Below are 19418 nucleotides of genomic sequence, written 5' to 3' on the forward strand. Positions count from 1 at the left end.
CCTCCTGCGCCCCCAGTGGCCACTTGGAAAACAACAAATGATTCACTCCAAAAGTAGTAGCAAAATAGGTTGGGTCTTTTAGCTTACATGCATGGCAGTACTTCACAGCCAAAGCAGATTATAAACTGGAAAACTTCAGAGTCCTTTGCACGCAATTCGCAGTAATTGCACAGTATAACCCTGGTGTGATGAAGCTCAGAAACTCCCAAACTGCACTGAATCATAGAATCATAGAATCACAGAATAGCAGAGTTGGAAGGGGCCTACGAGGCCATCGAGTCCAACCCCCTGCTCAATGCAGGAATCCACCCTAAAGCATCCCTGACAGATGGTTGTCCAGCTGCCTCTTGAAGGCCTCTAGTGTGGGAGAGCCCACAACCTCCCTAGGTAACTGATTCCACCGTCGCACTGCTCTAACAGTCAGGAAGTTTTTCCTGATGTCCAGCTGGAATCTGGCTTCCTTTAACTTGAGCCCGTTATTCCGTGTCCTGCACTCTGGGAGGATCGAGAAGAGATCTTGGCCCTCCTCTGTGTGACAACCTTTTAAGTATTTGAAGAGTGCTATCATGTCTCCCCTCAATCTTCTCTTCTCTGGGCTAAACATGCCCAGTTCTTTCAGTCTCTCTTCATAGGGCTTTGTTTCTAGACCTCTGATCATCCTGGTTGCCCTCTTCTATTATTATTATTATTTATTTATTTATTTATTTATATAGCACCATCAGTGTACATGGTGCTGTACAGAGTAAAACAGTAAATAGCAAGACCCTGCCGCATAGGCTTACAATCTAATAAAATCATAGTAAAACAATAAGGAGGGGAAGAGAATGCAAACAGGTACAGGTAGGGTAAGCAGGCACAGGGTAGGGTAAAACTAACAGTAGAAAGTAACAGTGGAAGTCTGCACAACATCAAGTTTTAAAAGCTTTAGGAAAAAGAAAAGTTTTTAGTTGAGCTTTAAAAGCTGCGGTTGAACTTGTAGTTCTCAAATGTTCTGGAAGAGCGTTCCAGGCGTAAGGGGCAGCAGAAGAAAATGGACGGAGCCGAGCAAGGGAAGTAGAGGCCCTTGGGCAGGCGAGAAACATGGCATCAGAGGAGCGAAGAGCACGAGCGGGGCAATAGTGTGAGATGAGAGAGGAGAGATAGGAAGGAGCTAGACCGTGAAAAGCTTTGAAGGTTAACAGGAGAAGTTTATATTGGATTCTGTAGTGAATTGGAAGCCAATGAAGAGATTTCAGAAGCGGAGTAACATGGTCGGAGCGGCGAGCCAAGAAGATGATCTTTGCGGCAGAGTGGTGAACGGAAACCAGCTTGTCTGCATCCTTCTTGAATTGTGGAGCCCAGAACTGGATGCAATACTCTATATGAGGCCTAACCAGGGCCGAATAGAGAGGAACCAGTACCTCACGTGATTTGGAAGGTATACTTCTATTAATGCAGCCCAAAATAGCATTTGCCTTTCTTGCAGCCATATTGCACTGTTGGCTCATATTCAGCTTGCGATCTACAACAATTCCAAGATCCTTCTCGTTTGTAGTATTGCTGAGCCAAGTGTCCCCCATCTTGTAACTGTGCATTTGGTTTCTATTCCCTAAATGTAAAACTTGGCATTTATCCCTATTAAATGTCATTCTGTTGTTTTCAGCCCAGCACTCCAGCCTATCAAGATCACTTTGAAGTTTGTTTCTGTCTTCCAGGGTATTAGCTATCCCACCCAATTTTGTGTCATCTGCAAATTTGATCAGCGTTCCCTGCACCTCCTCGTCCAAATCATTAATAAAAATGTTGAAGAGCACTGGGCCCAGGACTGAGCCCTGCGGCACCCCACTCATTGCCTCTCCCCAGTTTGATAAGTACTCTTTGAGTCCGATTCTGTAGCCAACTGTGAATCCACCTAATAGTTGTTCCATCTAGCCCACTTTTAGCTAGTTTGTTAATCAGAATGTCATGTGGTACTTTGTCAAAAGCTTTGCTGAAGTCAAGATATATGACGTCCACAGCATTCCCACAGTCCACAAGGGAGGTTATCCTATCAAAAAATGAGATCAAATTAGTCTGACAGGATTTGTTCCTGACAAATCCATGTTGGCTTCTAGTAATCACTGCATTGATTTCAAGGTGTTTACACAGATTGACTTCTTTATAATCTGCTCCAGAATTTTCCCAAGGATGGATGTCAGACTGACTGTTCTGTAGTTCCCAGGTTTCTCCTTTTTGCCCTTTTTGAAGATAAGGACAACGTTAGCCCTCCTCCAGTCGTCCGGCACCTCACCCGTCTTCCATGATTTTGCAAAGATAATAGACAAAGGTTCTGAGAGTGAGGTTCCTTTCTGAGGTTCCTTTCACTCTGGTTCTGAAGCCAGAGTGAAAGGAAAAACAGTCACAAAACAACTTTGCAAAAATGTGGGTTTTAGGGCATGAAAATCTGCAGTTGCTGCAGAGGGGGTGGACCTCATGTACCACACTGTGCGTGAGGTGGGGTAGCAGTGGTCGGAGTAAATCTCCCATGTAGTTATGGCCTAGATTTCATTGCATTGTTAATAATAGTATTATTGGGTAGCAGCAAGAGTTTACAGTAAGGAGGGAGGCCTTCATATAAGGACATGTGAAGGAACACGGAAAGGAACAGGGACATGAAAATGATGAGAGAAACCAATGCTGCTTTTTTGAAAGATCACTAGTTGTCAAAATGATCTGAAAGGAACCCTACCATTTGTGAACCTCCAGGACATTTTTAACAAACTTCAAGTACATGTGAAGAACTATTACTGTAAGCTCCTTTAATCTCATGGTGGAAATGTATTTGGCACTTTAAAAATGTCTAGGTGTTAATTTGGATCCCATATCATCCAATTAATGAATGTATGCTGAAATTACTCTTAAAGTATTAAAATATTATTTTTCACTGTATGAGCTGCCTTTTAACATTATTTAGCTTGAAATTACTCTCGCTTAGCCACTAAAACGTACCATGCAGCCCATATGCTAGTCTGACTCTCCTAAAACAAACTATGAATTCATCACCAACTCATCACCAACTTAAACATTGGAGAGGGCAAAAGATTGTATTAGCTGGATTTCAATATTTATTTATTTATTTATTTATTTATTACATTTCTATACTGCCCAATAGCTGAAGCTCTCTGGGCGGTTCACAAAAATTAAAACCATGAAGAGCATAATAAAACAACCAACAATTTAAAAATACAAATACAATAGATAGCAAGGCTTGGTAAAATGCAAAACCCTGACCAAAAATCAGATCATTTATGAAAATTTAAAAGCACCAGTCCCAATACAGATCCTTCAGAGACCCCACTGTTTACACCCCACTATTATGAAAACTGACTATTTTTTTCCTAATCTATGCTTTCTGCTCTTTAAGAAGTTACTGCCTCATAAGCAAGTGTTTCCTCTTATACAATGGTACCTATGGTTGCTCAAGACCTCAATTCACCAACGGTGTGTAATATATAACACACACACCCCCAAAAAATTCTTAATTTGACTAGGGTCACAAGCTATTTAAAAAAAGGCTACCCAATTTGATCATGCCACATGTCTCCACATTTTTTAAACCTGTAGCCCAAAGATACAGGCAAGATGTGTCACAATATAATTAAGAAATATCCTATATAATCACAACTGGGCTTCAACCATCAGCCACCAATGGGATAGTATGTCAGTATATGCATCCCAATGTTTGAGTTAATTTTAACTCAAATTTAAATTATACTGTTTTAACTCTGTATTTTAACCTTATATCAATTGTGCTGCGTGGTTTTATCCTGGTTGTGTTTTTTATATTGTATTTTGTATTTGTATTTTTAACTTGTTGGTTGTTTTATGATGGTTTTAAATTTTGTGAACCGCCCAGAGAGCTTCGGCTATTGGGCGGTATAAAAATGTAATAAATAAATAAATAAATAAATAAAATTTAATGACGTAATTGTTTTTTTCCTGGCACATTAGGCTTTATGGGCCACTAAGGACTTGGATAAGAAGAGTCCACCCATCACTAATGAAGTGGCTGAAAAACATGTTTCCTTTTTTGCCTCAGAAAGAAGGACTTTGGGGGAGTAATTGTGAATCTTGTAATTACCGCAAACAGCTGTAGTGAATAATAGGCCTTTCCAAAGACAACATGGATTTCAAAGGCCGCCTTATAATCCCATGATACAAATGTAGATAAATTACCCTTGCAGTGTTCAGACTGGGGTTAGGGATTATGGAAATACAGCACTGAATCCATCTTTCCAGATTTTACAGGACATTTAACAATTGGTCATGAAAGTAAGCAACTACATGGAAAGTGGAGTTAGGCAACCAGGCTACGCACTGGGTGACAATGAATCAAATGGAAATTGTGGATTCTGTGTTGAAGACTTGGGCTTGAGGCGTTCCCTCGAGATGTCTGTTTTCTTTCTTTTGCTGCTTCTTTCACTGTGGCTGCTGACTCTTGCTGAGTCCAAGGCAAACCATATCATGTGCAACATGAATGATCCCCTCCCTCTTGTGCATGAATACTATCAGCCAGGAGACCTTGCCATTGGTGGGATTCTCTCTCAGCTTTTCTCCATTGCTGACCTTCTGTCTTTCATGGAAGACCCTAAAATCAAGCCGCTTGATGAGCCCATGTAAGGCTATATTTTCTATCATATGTACAATGCCGTGTTATAAGTCATGAAATGCCGTTTTAGATAGTTCTGTCTATTTGAAAGAATGCCATATTCAGAAAGCAATTTATCTGCTTTTTGAGATAGGAATCACACAGAATGCATATATTCTTTTCTGTACTGCTTACGGTGACCATATGAAAAGGAGAACAGGGCTCCTGTATCTTTAACAGTTGTGTTGAAAAGGGAATTTCAGCAGGTGTCATTTGTACATATGGAGAACCTGGTGAAATTTCCTCTTCATCACAACAGTTAAAGCTGCAGGTGCCCTGCCCTCTTTTAAATCTGGTCACTCCAGTATAGCTCCTGCAGCTTTAATTGTTGCATTGAAGAGGGAATTTCACCAGGTTCCCCATATATACAAATGACACCTGCTGAAATTCCCTTTTCTATGCAATTGTTAAAGATACAGGAGCCCGGTCCTCCTTTTCATATGGTCACCCTAGGTTAAGCCGCTAACCCTTTTGCAGCAAATGGTTAGTGAGCATGTTTAAACTGTGGTTATGTAGTTTCCATGGTTAAGAATGGTTCACACAACCCACTAAGTCACGATTCTCATGACACACACTAAGCCATAATATTTAGCTCAAAATGCTTAACTACGGTGACCATATGAAAAGGAGGACAGGGCTCCTGTAGCTTTAACAGTTGTATTGAAAAGGGAATTTCAGCAGGTGTCATTTGTATATATGGGGAATCTTGTGAAATTCCCTCTTCATCACAACAGTTAAAGCTGCAGGTGCCATGCCCTCTTGTAAATCTGATCACAATATAGCTCCTGCATCTTTAACTGTTGTGATGAAGAGGAAATTTCACCAAGTGCGACATGCATACAAAGGACTCCTGCTGAAATGGGAGGGCTGAAACACCTGAGAAACTGAAAAGGGCTTCACCTCATACTCTAAAGCTGCCCATCAAATCTCCCTGTGGAGGTCATTCCAAAACCGGGTGCCAGCACTGAAAAGGCCCTCTTTTTAGTACCTTCTGGGGATTGTTCTGTTTCCTAGTCAGGTAGGGTGGGGCGGCGCACCGGTTCCTGGTTTGCTCAAACAGCAAAATGTCTTGGGTTTTGAGTTCAAAGAATCTTGCTGAATTTGACCATTGAATATGAGCTGAAGATCCAGGAAAATATAAATGGAAGGAGATGATCCTTCCTGGCTCCAACCTATTTAAGACATGAAATTAAAATTAGCACACTTGAATTGGGCCCAGAAACAGATTGAAATCCAATGCAGAAACAGATTGAAATCCTTGTTAGTTGTGTGTGCTCTTCTTTCTACATCATAACATCAAAGTGCTTTTTTTTAATTTGCCTTGTTTTACTTTTGTAAGCTCTATATGTTTGTAACTCTCCATACTACTATATTGCTTTCAGTGTTTCCTTACTATTTCTTTTTAAATAGTTTTCTCTTTTTGCTCCTCTCAGTTAGTATCCATTCTATATTAGTTTTCAAGTAATACTGTGCCTGATATTCTCTAGTCTTTTCAACCACAGTCATGCCCTTCTAAATTACATCAGTCAAAGGCATCATGCCATAATCTCGTATTAATTTGCTTGAACTTCAGAATTGGGTGGATTTGTTTAAAGTACCATAAGATCTCAGTACATTCTGTCAATTTCTAATACATTATGGCTCTCCTATCCCTTTACAATTTTGATGTTATGTACACCTTGATCCTAAAATTATGTCCACAGCTGACCTGAGACACATACGTGACCTGAGGCAGACCCTCACCAGAGCAAGAAAGAATATTTTCAACTTCTAAATTGTGTAATTCTCATTTCAGTTCAGTGCCAAAGAACTACCAGCATGTCCTCTCTTTGGTATTTGCTGTGAAGGAAATCAATGAGAAACCAGAGATATTACCCAATGTCACCTTGGGGTTCCACATCTATGACAGCTACTTTGATGCAAGGTTGACTTATCAAAATACCATGAATCTCCTGTCCACCAGGCATAGGCCTGTTCCCAACTACAACTGTGGCAGTCAGAAGAATCTGGTAGCTGTCATTGGGGGACTTGACTCAGAAACCTCCTCGTACATAGCCAACATTATAGGTACCTACAAGATTCCACAGGTAAGACTTGGTCATAAAGGCATGCAGAGCTCACAGTTTGAGGAATGAGTCACCTGCTCACTGTCTTACAATTGCTTGGGAGAAGGAAGAGAAATTTAACATTACTTTGAGTGTGTGATTGACAACAAAGAAATTTGTAAATATTTGTAATAATCATAATCATAGTAGACATCGAAGAGATATTCTTCCTCATTTGTCTTTTAAAAAAGCATGCATGAGAACAGTCAGCTTTACAATTCTATCAAAGCATGAGAGGCTGTCCTTTGTTCCATATGAAACATTCATCTCAGAGATATTTCAAGCCTGTGTGGTGTAGTAGCAAGAGTGTTGAACGGGGAGTTGGGAGATCCGGGTTCTAGTCTGCACTCAGCCATGGAAGCTCACTAGGTGACTTTGGGCCTGCCACAGACTCTCAACCCAGCCTACCTCACAGGGTTGTTGTTGTGAGGATAAAACAGAGAACCTTGGCTTCCTTGGAGGGGAAAAATGTAAATGGTATAAAAGTAATAAATGAATAAAAATAAATATTTTTAAAAAAGCTATATATGTATACTTTCAGAAGTTCTGTTGTTGCTGACAATGATATAAAGCTATCAAGTCTTGCTTATTTTCCAAAGAAAATAAAAAGTATGCAAATAGGCTTTAAGAATGCCATCATAGCAGGACAATTTCTCCTTGGTCCTTGGCATGCCATTGGAACTATTCATCACAAAGCATACCTCCCAGAGATGTGTTCATATCATTCTGCACAAGCATATTAGAAAAGCCCTTCTGGATCGGATCATATGTTAAACTAGTTCAGCATTCTTTTTCCAACAGTGGTCAACTAGAAGCTTCATTTAACTGTATAAATAAGGTGCAGGATGGGTGTGTTTCTGATACAGAAATAGAACAGACACTATTTCAAATATTAGTTAGGGTCAGGGTATAGCACATAAAGTTTGTTAATGGATAATAAACAGATAAGACTACCATACTGAAAAGCAGCCTCTACCCAACACTATATAATAAATAAGATCTTCATTGTGCTGCTCAACATAGTAGGTTGGAGCACTGATTTGGAAGCAGTGTCTCAAATGTATCTGGGAAAACTCATTACAATTTAGGAAACGCTTGACTCACATCATACATACCTACACAGTCTATGCCTCAATAATAATTCTTATTCTGTTTTTTCTTAGGTCACATTTTGCTTCCTTCTTCCAGTAATGAATGATGCAATCAAGCTCTCGTTTATCTTTCGGTTGGTCCCCAATGAATCATATCAGTACACTGGGATTGTCCAGCTACTTCAGTATTTCCAATGGGTTTGGGTTGGGATCATTGCCATGGATGATGATAAAGGGATACATTTCATGCAAACATTGATAGCAAGGCTTTCCCAGAGTGGCATTTGTGTAGCATTCACTGAAAGAATACCAATCACAGCTTCGGTCTATGATCTTGTGTACCTAATGGGGCACATGGAGACTATGTCATACCTTCTAAACATGACTAATGTCATTGTCATAAATGCACATACACAGACTACATTTGCTTTGAGTGCATTAATATATATGGCAGAAATGCTAACAGATGTGACAGTGACGGATCTAGGTAAGGTGTGGATTATGACTGCCGAATGGGCTTTCACAACACACCCATTTCAGAGGGGGCTGGATGCACAAGTCTTCCATGGTGCCTTGTCTTTCACAATTCAATCAAGTGAGCTTTTGGAGTTCCAAAATTTCCTTCAGATCCTAAATCCTCACTATCCAAAAGGAGATGTTTTTATCAAGGTCTTCTGGGAGCAAGCATTCAACTGTTCATTGCCAAATTCTAACATGGATGAGGAGGACAGGAGAAGCTGTAATGGAGAGGAGAGGTTGGATCGCCTTCCGGGGACATTCTTTGAAATGAGCATGACAGGCCAAAGCTACAGCATCTACAATGCTGTCCATGTTATAGCACGTGCTGTTCATGCAATGTGCTCATCCAGCTCCAAACACAGAGAAAAGTGTGAACTTTTGGAATTGCAACTTTGGCAGGTAATGTCTTGCATCCAAGGCAGGGTAATGTGTGTGAAGCCATTCTTCAGAGAGAGCATACACATCCTTCCTCACTTATAATTGGAGCCTGAAGTTATCCAATGAAATGGACTGTGTGAGATTAATTCAGCACACACAAAAGGAAGTACCAGTTGCTTGTGCCTGCTTGTGACCTTCCCAGTCTGATCCAGAAAGTCTTCTTATAGAGAGATTAGTCCAAACTGTTGATAATACAAATACAGTATCTATCAGTGGTAACATTGCAATGGTGCGTTAAAATGGATATTATGTTGACTCATCTCATATATAGCTCTGGAAAACAACCTAAATATTGGTTTCATCAGTCTTCTTTGAATGTGCATGGACAGTCTCCAAGCAGGGCAAAGCATGAGACTGCCTTCCTGCCATGCGTGAAAGAAATTAAATGCTCTTCAATCCCCGAGTTTCCCAAGCGGTCCGAAGTTCAAGTTGTGTTAGCGCGGAGACTGCTTCTGGCTCTGTAATATCTCTTAATTTAACCATTTCAATAGGGAGCTGATACCCTTGTAGAAAAACAATGCTGGACCTTGGATCAGCATCCCAAAACAACAGTAGCCCCTTTAAGTCTCCTTCTGGCCAGCTAACTGCAACATGTTCAGGGTTTGTGTCTGCCATGTGTTCAACATCCTTGTGAATATTACACCTCCCCTCATATGCTTAACATTCAGCAGCAGTGCTTATGCTGTGAATTAGAAATATCCCACCCCACTAATGTCTGTCATTAATAATTTAGGGTGACCACATGAAAAGGAGGGCAGGGCTCCTGTATCTTTAACAGTTGTATTGATGAGAACAATTGATGCCAGGAATATCACCCCTGACTCCAATCCATATTCATCCTGAGCTCAAAAACAAAGATAGGAAAATTAAGGTAAAACCACTTCAAGAACAGAATCTATATAGACTAAGAAATTATTATGAAAACATGCAACCAATAACACAAGAGACTTGGAGGATTTGATTACAACAATATAACATAAACTGGCTAATGTGGTACCAATTAAGTAACTTTATAAGACGATCCAATATTAGAGAACAAGGAATCAGACCCCTTACGCAGTTTGAAAGGTTGATAGTAAGCTCTACAAATACAGAAAAGGGATTAATCTCCTTGATTTATAATATTTTATTGAACATAGATACAGGCTTTATGAATTATCTGAAAAAAGTTTGGGAAAGAGACTGGAACATTGAAATCAAAGAGGAAGAATGGTCTTCCCTTTGGATGCAATTTCCCTATAAGTCCACATCAGCCATGTTTCGAGAAACATCAATAAAATAGCTCAAAAATGGTATCTCACCCCTCTGAGGATTTCATACATGTATAAGAACAGTTCTTCTAAATGTTGGCTGGGATGCAATATGGTGGGGTCTTCCACACATATGTGGTGGGACTGTAAAAAGGTCTCAGATTTTTGGGAACAAGTCTTTTTGGAAATTTCAAAAATAATGGGAACAACTATAATTCAGAACTGGCACTTTTAAACTTATTCCATGGACAGCATAAAGACCTATTATATTAGAAATTGGTGGGATACCTTCTAATAGCAGCGCGAGTGCTTATAGCCAGATATTGGAAGGATCTACAAGGAATCTCAATAACTAAATGGTATAATAAGGTATGGGAAATAGCACTAATAGAAAAATTAACTCAACAGCTATGTATAGCAAAAGGACAAAAAAAAATCAGATACGTTTGCTACCGAGTGGAGGACTTTTATTACATATATGAATAAAGATAGTAACACACATCCAGTTCCGAAAGCTTTTAGGAATATTTGGGGCTCATCTACACCAAGCAGGATATTGCAGTATGAAAGTGGAATATAAAAGGCAGGAGCCACACTACTGCTTTATGGCAGTATTGAAGTGCACTGACAACTGCTGGGGCCCATTGACACATGCCATATACCGCTTTCATACTGCTATATGCTGCTTGGTGTGGCGCCTGCCTTTTATATACCTCTTTCATAGTGGAATATCCTGCTTGGTGTAGATGAGCCCTTGGTCTACATAAAACATAATCATTCCTTTTAAAGTGATGTCTATGTTTACATTTGTATTTGTAATATACCTCAGAGTCTTTAACTTATATGATTATGTTCTATACTAAATCTCCATATGTTGTCTGAATTATAGTGGAATATTGTTTTCTTTTTTCCTTTCCCCATTTTTGGGTGGGTTTTTTGGTTTTGGTTTTTTCTTTCTTCTTTCTCTTTTTGTTTCTCATGTTGTTTTGTTGATTATTATCATTGTATCTCTTGTACATTTTCAATTAAAAAAAATTAAAAAGGATTTCACACTATGAAAGCGGTATAAAAGCAGTATACGGTATGTGTCATGGGCCCCAACAGTTGTCAGTGCCCTTCAATACCTCTATAAAGCAGTGGTGTGGCTCCTGACTTTTATATACTGCTTTCATAGTGCAATATCCTGCTTGGTGTAGATGAGCCCATTTTACTCTAATACCCTAATTCAGTCATAGAAAGCTTGAGGCCTTAGTCACATTCCCAAACACTTCCCAGGTGTGTTTTCCATCTTGGTCAAAGTACACATGCTACTTTCCTGGTGGCTCACACAGAGAAACTAGGCAGTTTTTATATTAACAAAGGAGGAGGTAATTTTAGATGCTGTTCTAGGTAATAAAGGACAATTGAAGCCTGATTGGGTAGCACTGCCTACTGGCTGGAGGGGGTTAACCCTCCGAAAATGAAGTACCAGCTTCTGATGATGTACTCATCCTCCGTTGCAGAGTTCTGTTATAGAATGGCTAAATATGATATTTTTCAAGGGTAAGAAAAAAAAACCCATGTTGACCAAAAGGAATATTACAAAATCTATGTTGCTGGAATACCTTTATTTAGGCCAACAAAAATATTGGCCCTCAAAAACATGTGTGCAAGCTTTCAACATCCCAGATTTCTTCTTCAGGCAACATATTAAAAATACAAGAGGTGATGGGGAAAGGAGGTGAGAAACGTCAGATCGAGTCTGCAAATCCGGACCACTTAGTCCCAGGCGTGGTGTGAGAAGATGCTAAATATGCAGGGAGCAATGCCAAAGGAAGGGAACTTACTATGGGGATAGTGAGCTATGGGGATAATAGAAAGTACAGTCCAGGCAATAATATATACACATCTCCATCCTCTCTTTCTACCCAAATTCTGATCACAAAGTAGTTTTTTTCAGTCCCCACCTAGACAAGTGTGGTGTGATGTAGAATTCCACCCACCAAAGGCTATTAAGCTAACACCTACAACTATTAAGCTATGTAGAAGCCCACAGAGATATTAATATCTCATATCTATAGGAAATAAAAGTTTGTGCCATTGCAATGTCTCCAAGATTATGCTAAATGGGAAATTGTCCATCTTCCAAGGGTTTTTGACTCTGGGATAGCTAACGTTAAAGTAGGACTCAAATGCTGTTTCCAAAAACACACAGTTGTCACTTTCCATGGTGGCATACAGTCTGCTTTTACTTTTGTGTTGTTGTAGATATACCCTTTTCTGAGGAGCACCTCATTTAACAACAGTGCGGGAGAGAAGGTGTTTTTTAACAGCAATGGTGAATTAGAGACTGGATTTGACATTATCAACTGGGTCACTTTTCCAAACCAATCGATCATTAGAATAAAAGTTGGACGCATGGATCCTCAGGCCACATCAGGCAAAGAGGTCACCATTAACAAGAAGATCATCACATGGCACAGAAAATTTAACCAGGTGAGACCTGGCTGTAGGATCTAAGCAGGCTGAAGAGGGATATGACCCAATACTATCCCATGAACATCCATCTCATGCCCCCCTTTGCCAGTTGAAAGCTTTGTAAAGCACTGACCCTGGTATAGGTATTAGCAGTGGGCCCCTGACTCGACAAAAATATTTGTGAATTGACTGGCCAAATGATGGCTTGGTCTTTTTAAAGCATTCATGTTATAGGCACAACAAAGAGGAAAATAATTAACAGGTTTGATACTTAGGATAATTATAAACAATGGCTACATTCAGACGTCACTTTAAGTAGCTTATTTTGAAAATAACCTACTGTTATCCCACACACAATCAAATATGCTACTGTGCAGATTGTATTAAGCGACTGTGTTTAATCTGAGTCATCCCCTGCCCCCTGTCCCACTGCAGTCCTCCTGCCCTAGCAGTGGTGTTGCTTGACCCATTGACAATATTGCAGTAGCCTGTTTTAACCTTCCACTGTATCCCCATCAGAGGGGAGAGGTTAATTCAGTGCTTCCAGCATCACCCCGACAAGGGGATGGTGGCTCTAAAGTGCTGGATGTATGCAGGGTTGGGACCAAACTTCATAAACAGCCTCCCCTGGTCAGGAGGCATGCAATGCACCATCAAATCCCTGTGTGATTACACACTGCTGAGGGAAGGGTTAGGGTGGGGTCAGGTTGGGAGCGCAATCAGTTGCTAGACAGATCATGGAAACCAAGAACTGCAGGATGGAGGGAAATGGGGGCAGCAGTTTTGTCTGCTCTTGCCAAGTGATTCTGTAGGCAACCCAAATAGCCCACTGTGACCGTCACACAACACGATAACCCAAATAAGCTATCATGGGTTAAAAAAACCCGACAGTTGACGCAATAACCCATCATGGGTATCATGACGTCTGAATCCAATCACTATCTTTTGGAGCAGGGAGAGTCCAGCTGGGCCATGAGCAAGTGTGTTATGTCATCCTTAACTGCCTTTCTCTTCTGGAGTCCTTGCCACAGGACAGTTGATGGCAGATGACCCTGTGGAGACACTGGGACAGGCCCTAAATCTTCTTTGTCTCCTTTCTCTTTCCCTCTCCTGGAATTCTTCCCAGAGGACAGTACATGATAAATGTCATGGTCCTGGGGAAGAGGAGAAAGTCCAGTTGGAGCAGACCCTGAGGTCCTCTTTACCTGCCTTTCTCCATCTCTCTGCTGGACTTCTTCCCAGAGGGCAGTTGGTTAGCATGACCATATGAAAAGGAGGACAGAGCTCCTGTATCTTTAACAGTTGTTTAGAAAAGGGGATTTCAACAGGTGTCATTTGCATGCATGCAACACCTGGTGAAATTCCCTCTTCATCACAACAATTAAAGCTGCAGGAGTCCTGCCCTCTTGACCAGTGCAAAAGAGAGCAGGGCTCCTGTAGCTTTAACTGTTGTGATGAAGAGGGAATTTCACCAGGTGTTGCATGTACAAATGGCACCTGCTGAAATTCCCTTTTCTAAACAATTGTAAAAGATACAGAAGTCCTGTTCTCCTTTCCATATGGTCACCCTACAGTTGGTGCAGACAAAAAGTAATATTCCTGGCACCGTGAAGAAGAAAAATCATGTTGTCCAAAAATACAACTTAGTTGGCATGATTTGCTTGGTCAGTTGACTCACATACTGATCCTATTTGGAAGATGTTCTGCTCTCTTTCCAACTACCAAATTTAAACCTATTCTTCTGTCCATGTTATTATTTCTACAATAATTTCCTATCACAACCTTTAGGAATTGCCTTGGTTTGGGGGAAGGAGATTTGCACTGCCAGTCAGGAAAATACTTATGTTTGCACAATGCGAACTCTCTTATGGAGGAGAAGTGGACAATGCCATCTGAACATAGGGTTTCTGTCTTACAGGCATCATTAAAATAGTAACACAATGGGGAAACTGGATATTAATTTGAAAAGTATATATTGATTGGGCAAAGGTCATTGACAGGGTACAAAATGGAATTCCATGCTGTGTTTCTTCTCAAGAATATTCTGCAGTTATTTCAATTCAAGACTAATTAATTATGTCTAGAAAAGGCTATAAGACAAAATAATCCCCACTTTTTATGGAAAGGTCCTACCACTTGCTGTGTGCAACGAACACTGTCATTCAGGGTACTCCAGAAAAAAGAAGGAAGGGCAGCCGTTTTGTTGCTATGATTGTGTTCCATGCCCAGAAGGGAAGATATCAGACCAGAAGGGTAAGAGACATAACATGCAGTTCTACAAAGAATATTAAGACAATGTCAGACAACATAGTCATTGATTGTAGTTTGCTTCATCACCTATTGAGCACCTTACAGAAGAACAGGGATGCCCTACAAAGGCAGAGAAATGATACATCCATGTCACTGTATGCTACCTACTGTGCACAGAATTCAAGATGCATGTAAAGAATAGTTTGAATGATGCAATTGTCCTGCTGAAGCCCAGCAGTTCTACCTCTACTCACTACAACTCTACTCACTACCTGAATGGGAGACTACCTGGGGTTATATGTCAGAAGCTCTGACCCCTTTGGAGCAAGTAGGGAATACATGAATTAAATAAAGTATACGTAGATTTTACAGGAGACAATGGGTATGCAGAGATAGGGGCAGATATCTGTCCTTGAAAAATGCTCAGTAGTAATTATTGTGCGGGTGATTAAGGGTAAACAAGTTTATATTATAGGAAAGTCCTGACTGCAGGGCATTAGTGTTTCAGTTGGGAGGGGAGGTTCTTCTCACAAGGAAAGTTTGATATTATTTGTGAATGATTGTTTAAAGCATATACCACAGCATGCTTGTGAATTGGAACATAAGGAAAGGAAGGGAAATCATCAATATCTTGGAAATAAACCAGTGTAAAGGAACTAATATTAATCCTGTAAAGAATCTGGAAACAAAAACCTCAGTAAAGTGGCAGGTTAAAAGCCTCATGTAGTAAAACTGAATGGGTATTTATATGTGAATCTAATTAAATTCTCACCTATCCCCAGTTTAGACTGTAGAAGCGTTTAAGCATAATTTAAAAATCAATGTTTCATGCTATTGGTATTTCAAACCAGACATAAGAATCAGGTCCATTAATTACAGTGGATGAAGTCTGTGAGATATGTTTGTGATATTTTTACATAACTGCAGTGGCACCTGTTCTTTTTTTTCAGACATGGATGACTGTTTCAAATGCCCGGGAGACCATTATCCAAACAAGGACCAGAGTCACTGCCTCCGTAAGAAGCCAAACTTCCTCTCTTATGAAGAACCTTTGGGAGTCGTTTTAGTTGTCTTGGCTCTGTTTTTTTCTCTCATTACAGCTTTGGTGATTGGAATATTCATTAAACACAGGAACACCCCCATCGTCAGAGCCAACAATCGGAATCTCTCCTACTCTCTGCTCATCTCTCTTCTCCTCTGCTTCCTCTGTTCCCTGCTCTTCATTGGGAGACCTCACCCAGTGACTTGCTATCTACGACAAACGTCTTTTGGCATCATCTTCTCAATGGCGATTTCTTCCGTGTTGGCAAAAACTATCACAGTTGTTCTGGCTTTCATGGCCACCAAGCCTGGAAGCAGGATGAGGAGATGGGTGGGGAAAAGACTGGCAAATGCTGTTGTTCTTTCTGGTTCCTTCATTCAAGTCGGGATGTGTGGGGTGTGGCTCTGTGTTGCTCCTCCATTCCCAGACTTGGACACTCATTCTCTGGCTGAGGAAGCTGTGGTAGAATGTAATGAAGGGTCACCCACCATGTTTTATTGTGTTCTTGGGTACATGGGATTCATGGCTCTTGTGAGTTTCATTGTGGCTTTCTTTGCTAGGAGATTGCCCAGCACTTTCAATGAAGCCAAATTCATTACTTTCAGCTTATTTGTCTTTTGCAGCGTGTGGGTCTCTTTTGTCCCAACTTATCTAGGCACAAAGGGGAAATACATGGTAGCTGTGGAGGTTTTCTCCATCTTGGCTTCTACCGCTGCACTATTGGTCTGTATCTTCTGTCCCAAATGTTACATAATTGTAATGAAGCCTGAACTGAACTGTAAGGAGCAGCTAATAATAAATAAATAAACAGGAGTTCTAAGGATCTTCGGGTGTTATTTTATTGTAAAGTGTGTTTTTTTTAATCTGGAAGCAAAAGCAAGAAGGAAAAATTCTATACTTCCTAAGCTTTTTGCATTTTGTTTGCTTAATAAGTCAATTGCTTTTCTGCAGCAGCAGCAAAAACAACAATCCACTCGTTTCTGTGTTTTCATTCCACATTGCAAGAATGAATCCTGTTGTCTCAGCTTTAGGGTTCTTGCAGCTAGGCCATTTCTACACCTGCCTTTTTCTTAGGGATCATCCCATGCAAATGACACACAGGGGATCCCAGGAGCAGGCAGGGATGATCCCTCCATTTTCCTGGGATAAACTTTAGGTGTAGAAAGGGCCCTAGATAGATTGTCTGACACGATATGCCAACAAGTTATGGTTGTGCAGATGTGACATGCGTTCTGAGCACTTCCTGTGCAACTTATTTCAGCAGTACTTATCAGCATCTTCGCTCAGGCTTCTCTCATCATCAGTACAGCAACAACTAGTGGGCTTAAAGGAAATCCCTCATATTTCAAGCCTTGCCAACTCTCATATAATTCAGCAACATTGCCCTGGGGTCTCTTGCCCCATTTATTTCCAAGCTTAATTTGATGGTCATTCACAAACACCGGGCCCTGGTAGAGGGGCCAGAGAAGTCAATAGTGTGACTTCTAGTGAGTAACTTGAACATAGTAATTTATTTACCTTCAACAAATATTTTCTTGATTTTAAAATGCAATCCAAGCATTATGAAAAGGCCATTTCTATGGTAATGCAGAAGTCCTTTGGGCATTCAACTTAGAGGTTCTAAGACCTTTTCTTGCAGTATTAATCACTAGTGGTAAGTTAGAGGGTTGACACAATTAACCAGTGCAGCTGACCACACAGATTGAAACTCTCAGTTTAAGGTTTAAACCACATTGTAATCACTTAACAATAAACTCCACATTCTGTCAGACATTGGGATGATGTCTGTTTTATCATTTTAGAGTTGGAGCAGCCACATCTAGGACTAGACTAACATCCACTAGATGGAGTTTCCGCCTCCTTGACATGACATGACATGGCAAGCATTCTAGAGAGTGTGGTCTTAGCGTTAGGCGTGCATCATGGTGCCCCGATTGCACAGCTGTTAAGAGGCTTCTAAAGGCATCATGCTTTGGCGTCTTAATTTTACAAGAATGCAGAGGGATCTCCTTCATTCGAAGTTTCCTTATAGTTGTATCTGCTAACTACGCAAAGACCAGTTCTCTGAATTCATTGGGTATTTTGCTGCAACAATAGTAACAGTTCAGGCACATATACACTACCCTTATATAGTTCAGCGATGATGACAAGGTCACCCACCATATTTTACTGTGTTCTTGGGTACATGGGATTTTTGGCTCTTACGAGCTTCGTGGTGGCTTTCTTTCCTAGCACTTTCAATGAAGCCAAGGTCATCACTTTCAGTTTGTTGGTCTTTTGCAGTGCGTGGGTCTCTTTTGTCCCAACTTACCTAGGTACAAAGGAGAAATCATGGAATCATAGAATAGCAGAATGGGAAGGGGCCTACAAGGCCATTGAGTCCAACCCCATGCTCAGTGCAGGAATCCACCCTAAAGCATCCCTGACAGATGGTTGTCCAGCTGCCTCTTGAAGGCCTCTAGTGTGGGAGAGGTGGCTCTCCCACAAATACATGGTGGCTGTGGAGGTTTCCTCCATCTTGGCTTCTAGTGTTGGACTACTGGTGTTATCTTTTACCCCAAATGTTACATAATTGCAATGAAGCCTGAACTGAACATTAAAGAGCAGCTAATAAAGAGAAATCAATAGGCATTCCCATGTGCTATGGTGAGTCACATAGCACAGGTGGTGAGTAGGAGGTTGCAGCAGATTGAAAACTCAGTTATCTGCTACCAGCAGTGACCACGTTTCCTTTCTAGTTGCAGTGCCTACTCAAAGCACTTTTTAACAACAGGAATGTGGCCAGTGGAGCTCTCCAGAGTGTCTGTTCTGAGGGATCCTTCCTTAGAGAAATGCATTATGCGTGTAGTAGCTCAGAGACTGCCTGCACCACTACAGTTTTTATAACAGCAGCAAATATTGTTTCAAGTTATTTTAAAGTTGGTTTAGATCGTATCCTCTGCCATTGCATGCAAAGTGATGGCTGAGCAGGTGGTTTATGTGAGTGGACCCCTCACTCACAATTACTCACCCTGAGGAAGAACCTCTTAGAGCAGGGGGTGAGCTATAATGCAGCCCCCCAGGCCTTTCTTTGACACACACCCCAGTGACCCAGCCATTACTGCCACTACTGAAAAAAAAAATGGTATCACAGCCACCACTGGAAAAAGCACCACCAAAAATGTCACAGCCCTTATATCTCTGCTGCAGTGCAAAGTACATGGTACTCAACAACAGTTCCCATAATCAAAAAAACCCTCTGGCCACCATTGGAAGTTGGGTACTTTTGGCTAGTAGAAATGAAAGTGGATGCTAAAAAGAGAAATCAACTCTGGTGCTTGATAAACGTGTTAAAAACTATTTTATTCTTTAAATCCAAAAAGTTTTTAACACGTTTATCAAGCACCAGAGTTGATTTCTCTTTTTAGCATCCACGCTTACTGGTGCGTTTTTTTCCCTACATTGGCATGATAGTAGAAATGAAAGCCTTTCCCAACCCCCATAAATCTTGCCTGCGAGATCGCTGTTTTTCTAAAAAATATATTACATATAAGAAGTCACAGTAGGTATCAATCAATCTTTACTTGCTTAAAACTAAAGTGCATCCCAAACTAGGGAGGA

General features: G+C 40.7%; 1 protein-coding gene across 1 annotated transcript; it reads left to right on the forward strand.

Annotated features, from left to right (window-relative positions):
- Positions 1 to 4284: 4284 nt before the first annotated feature.
- On the forward strand, positions 4285 to 16625 carry LOC134405488 (vomeronasal type-2 receptor 26-like). Its single transcript, XM_063136731.1, has 6 exons — positions 4285 to 4634; positions 6462 to 6753; positions 7935 to 8780; positions 12317 to 12544; positions 14653 to 14779; positions 15727 to 16625. The coding sequence occupies exons 1-6, from the start codon at positions 4285 to 4287 to the stop codon at positions 16623 to 16625; spliced, it is 2742 nt and encodes a 913-aa protein (XP_062992801.1).
- The last annotated feature ends 2793 nt before the right edge of the window (positions 16626 to 19418 follow it).

Source organism: Elgaria multicarinata, chromosome 11 (assembly GCF_023053635.1).
Source record: "Elgaria multicarinata webbii isolate HBS135686 ecotype San Diego chromosome 11, rElgMul1.1.pri, whole genome shotgun sequence".
NCBI lineage: Eukaryota > Metazoa > Chordata > Lepidosauria > Squamata > Anguidae > Elgaria > Elgaria multicarinata.

What these genes read in the sequence shown, in the direction of transcription:
- LOC134405488 (XM_063136731.1), top strand. Translation starts at nt 4,285, where the DNA reads ATGAAAGTAAGCAACTACATGGAAAGTGGAGTTAGGCAACCAGGCTAC. An exon ending in AAGCCGCTTGATGAGCCCAT is followed by an intron (nt 4,635 to 6,461) that starts GTAAGGCTATAT and finishes TTCTCATTTCAG; the next exon opens with TTCAGTGCCAAAGAACTACC. An exon ending in GAAGATATCAGACCAGAAGG is followed by an intron (nt 14,780 to 15,726) that starts GTAAGAGACATA and finishes CTTTTTTTTCAG; the next exon opens with ACATGGATGACTGTTTCAAA.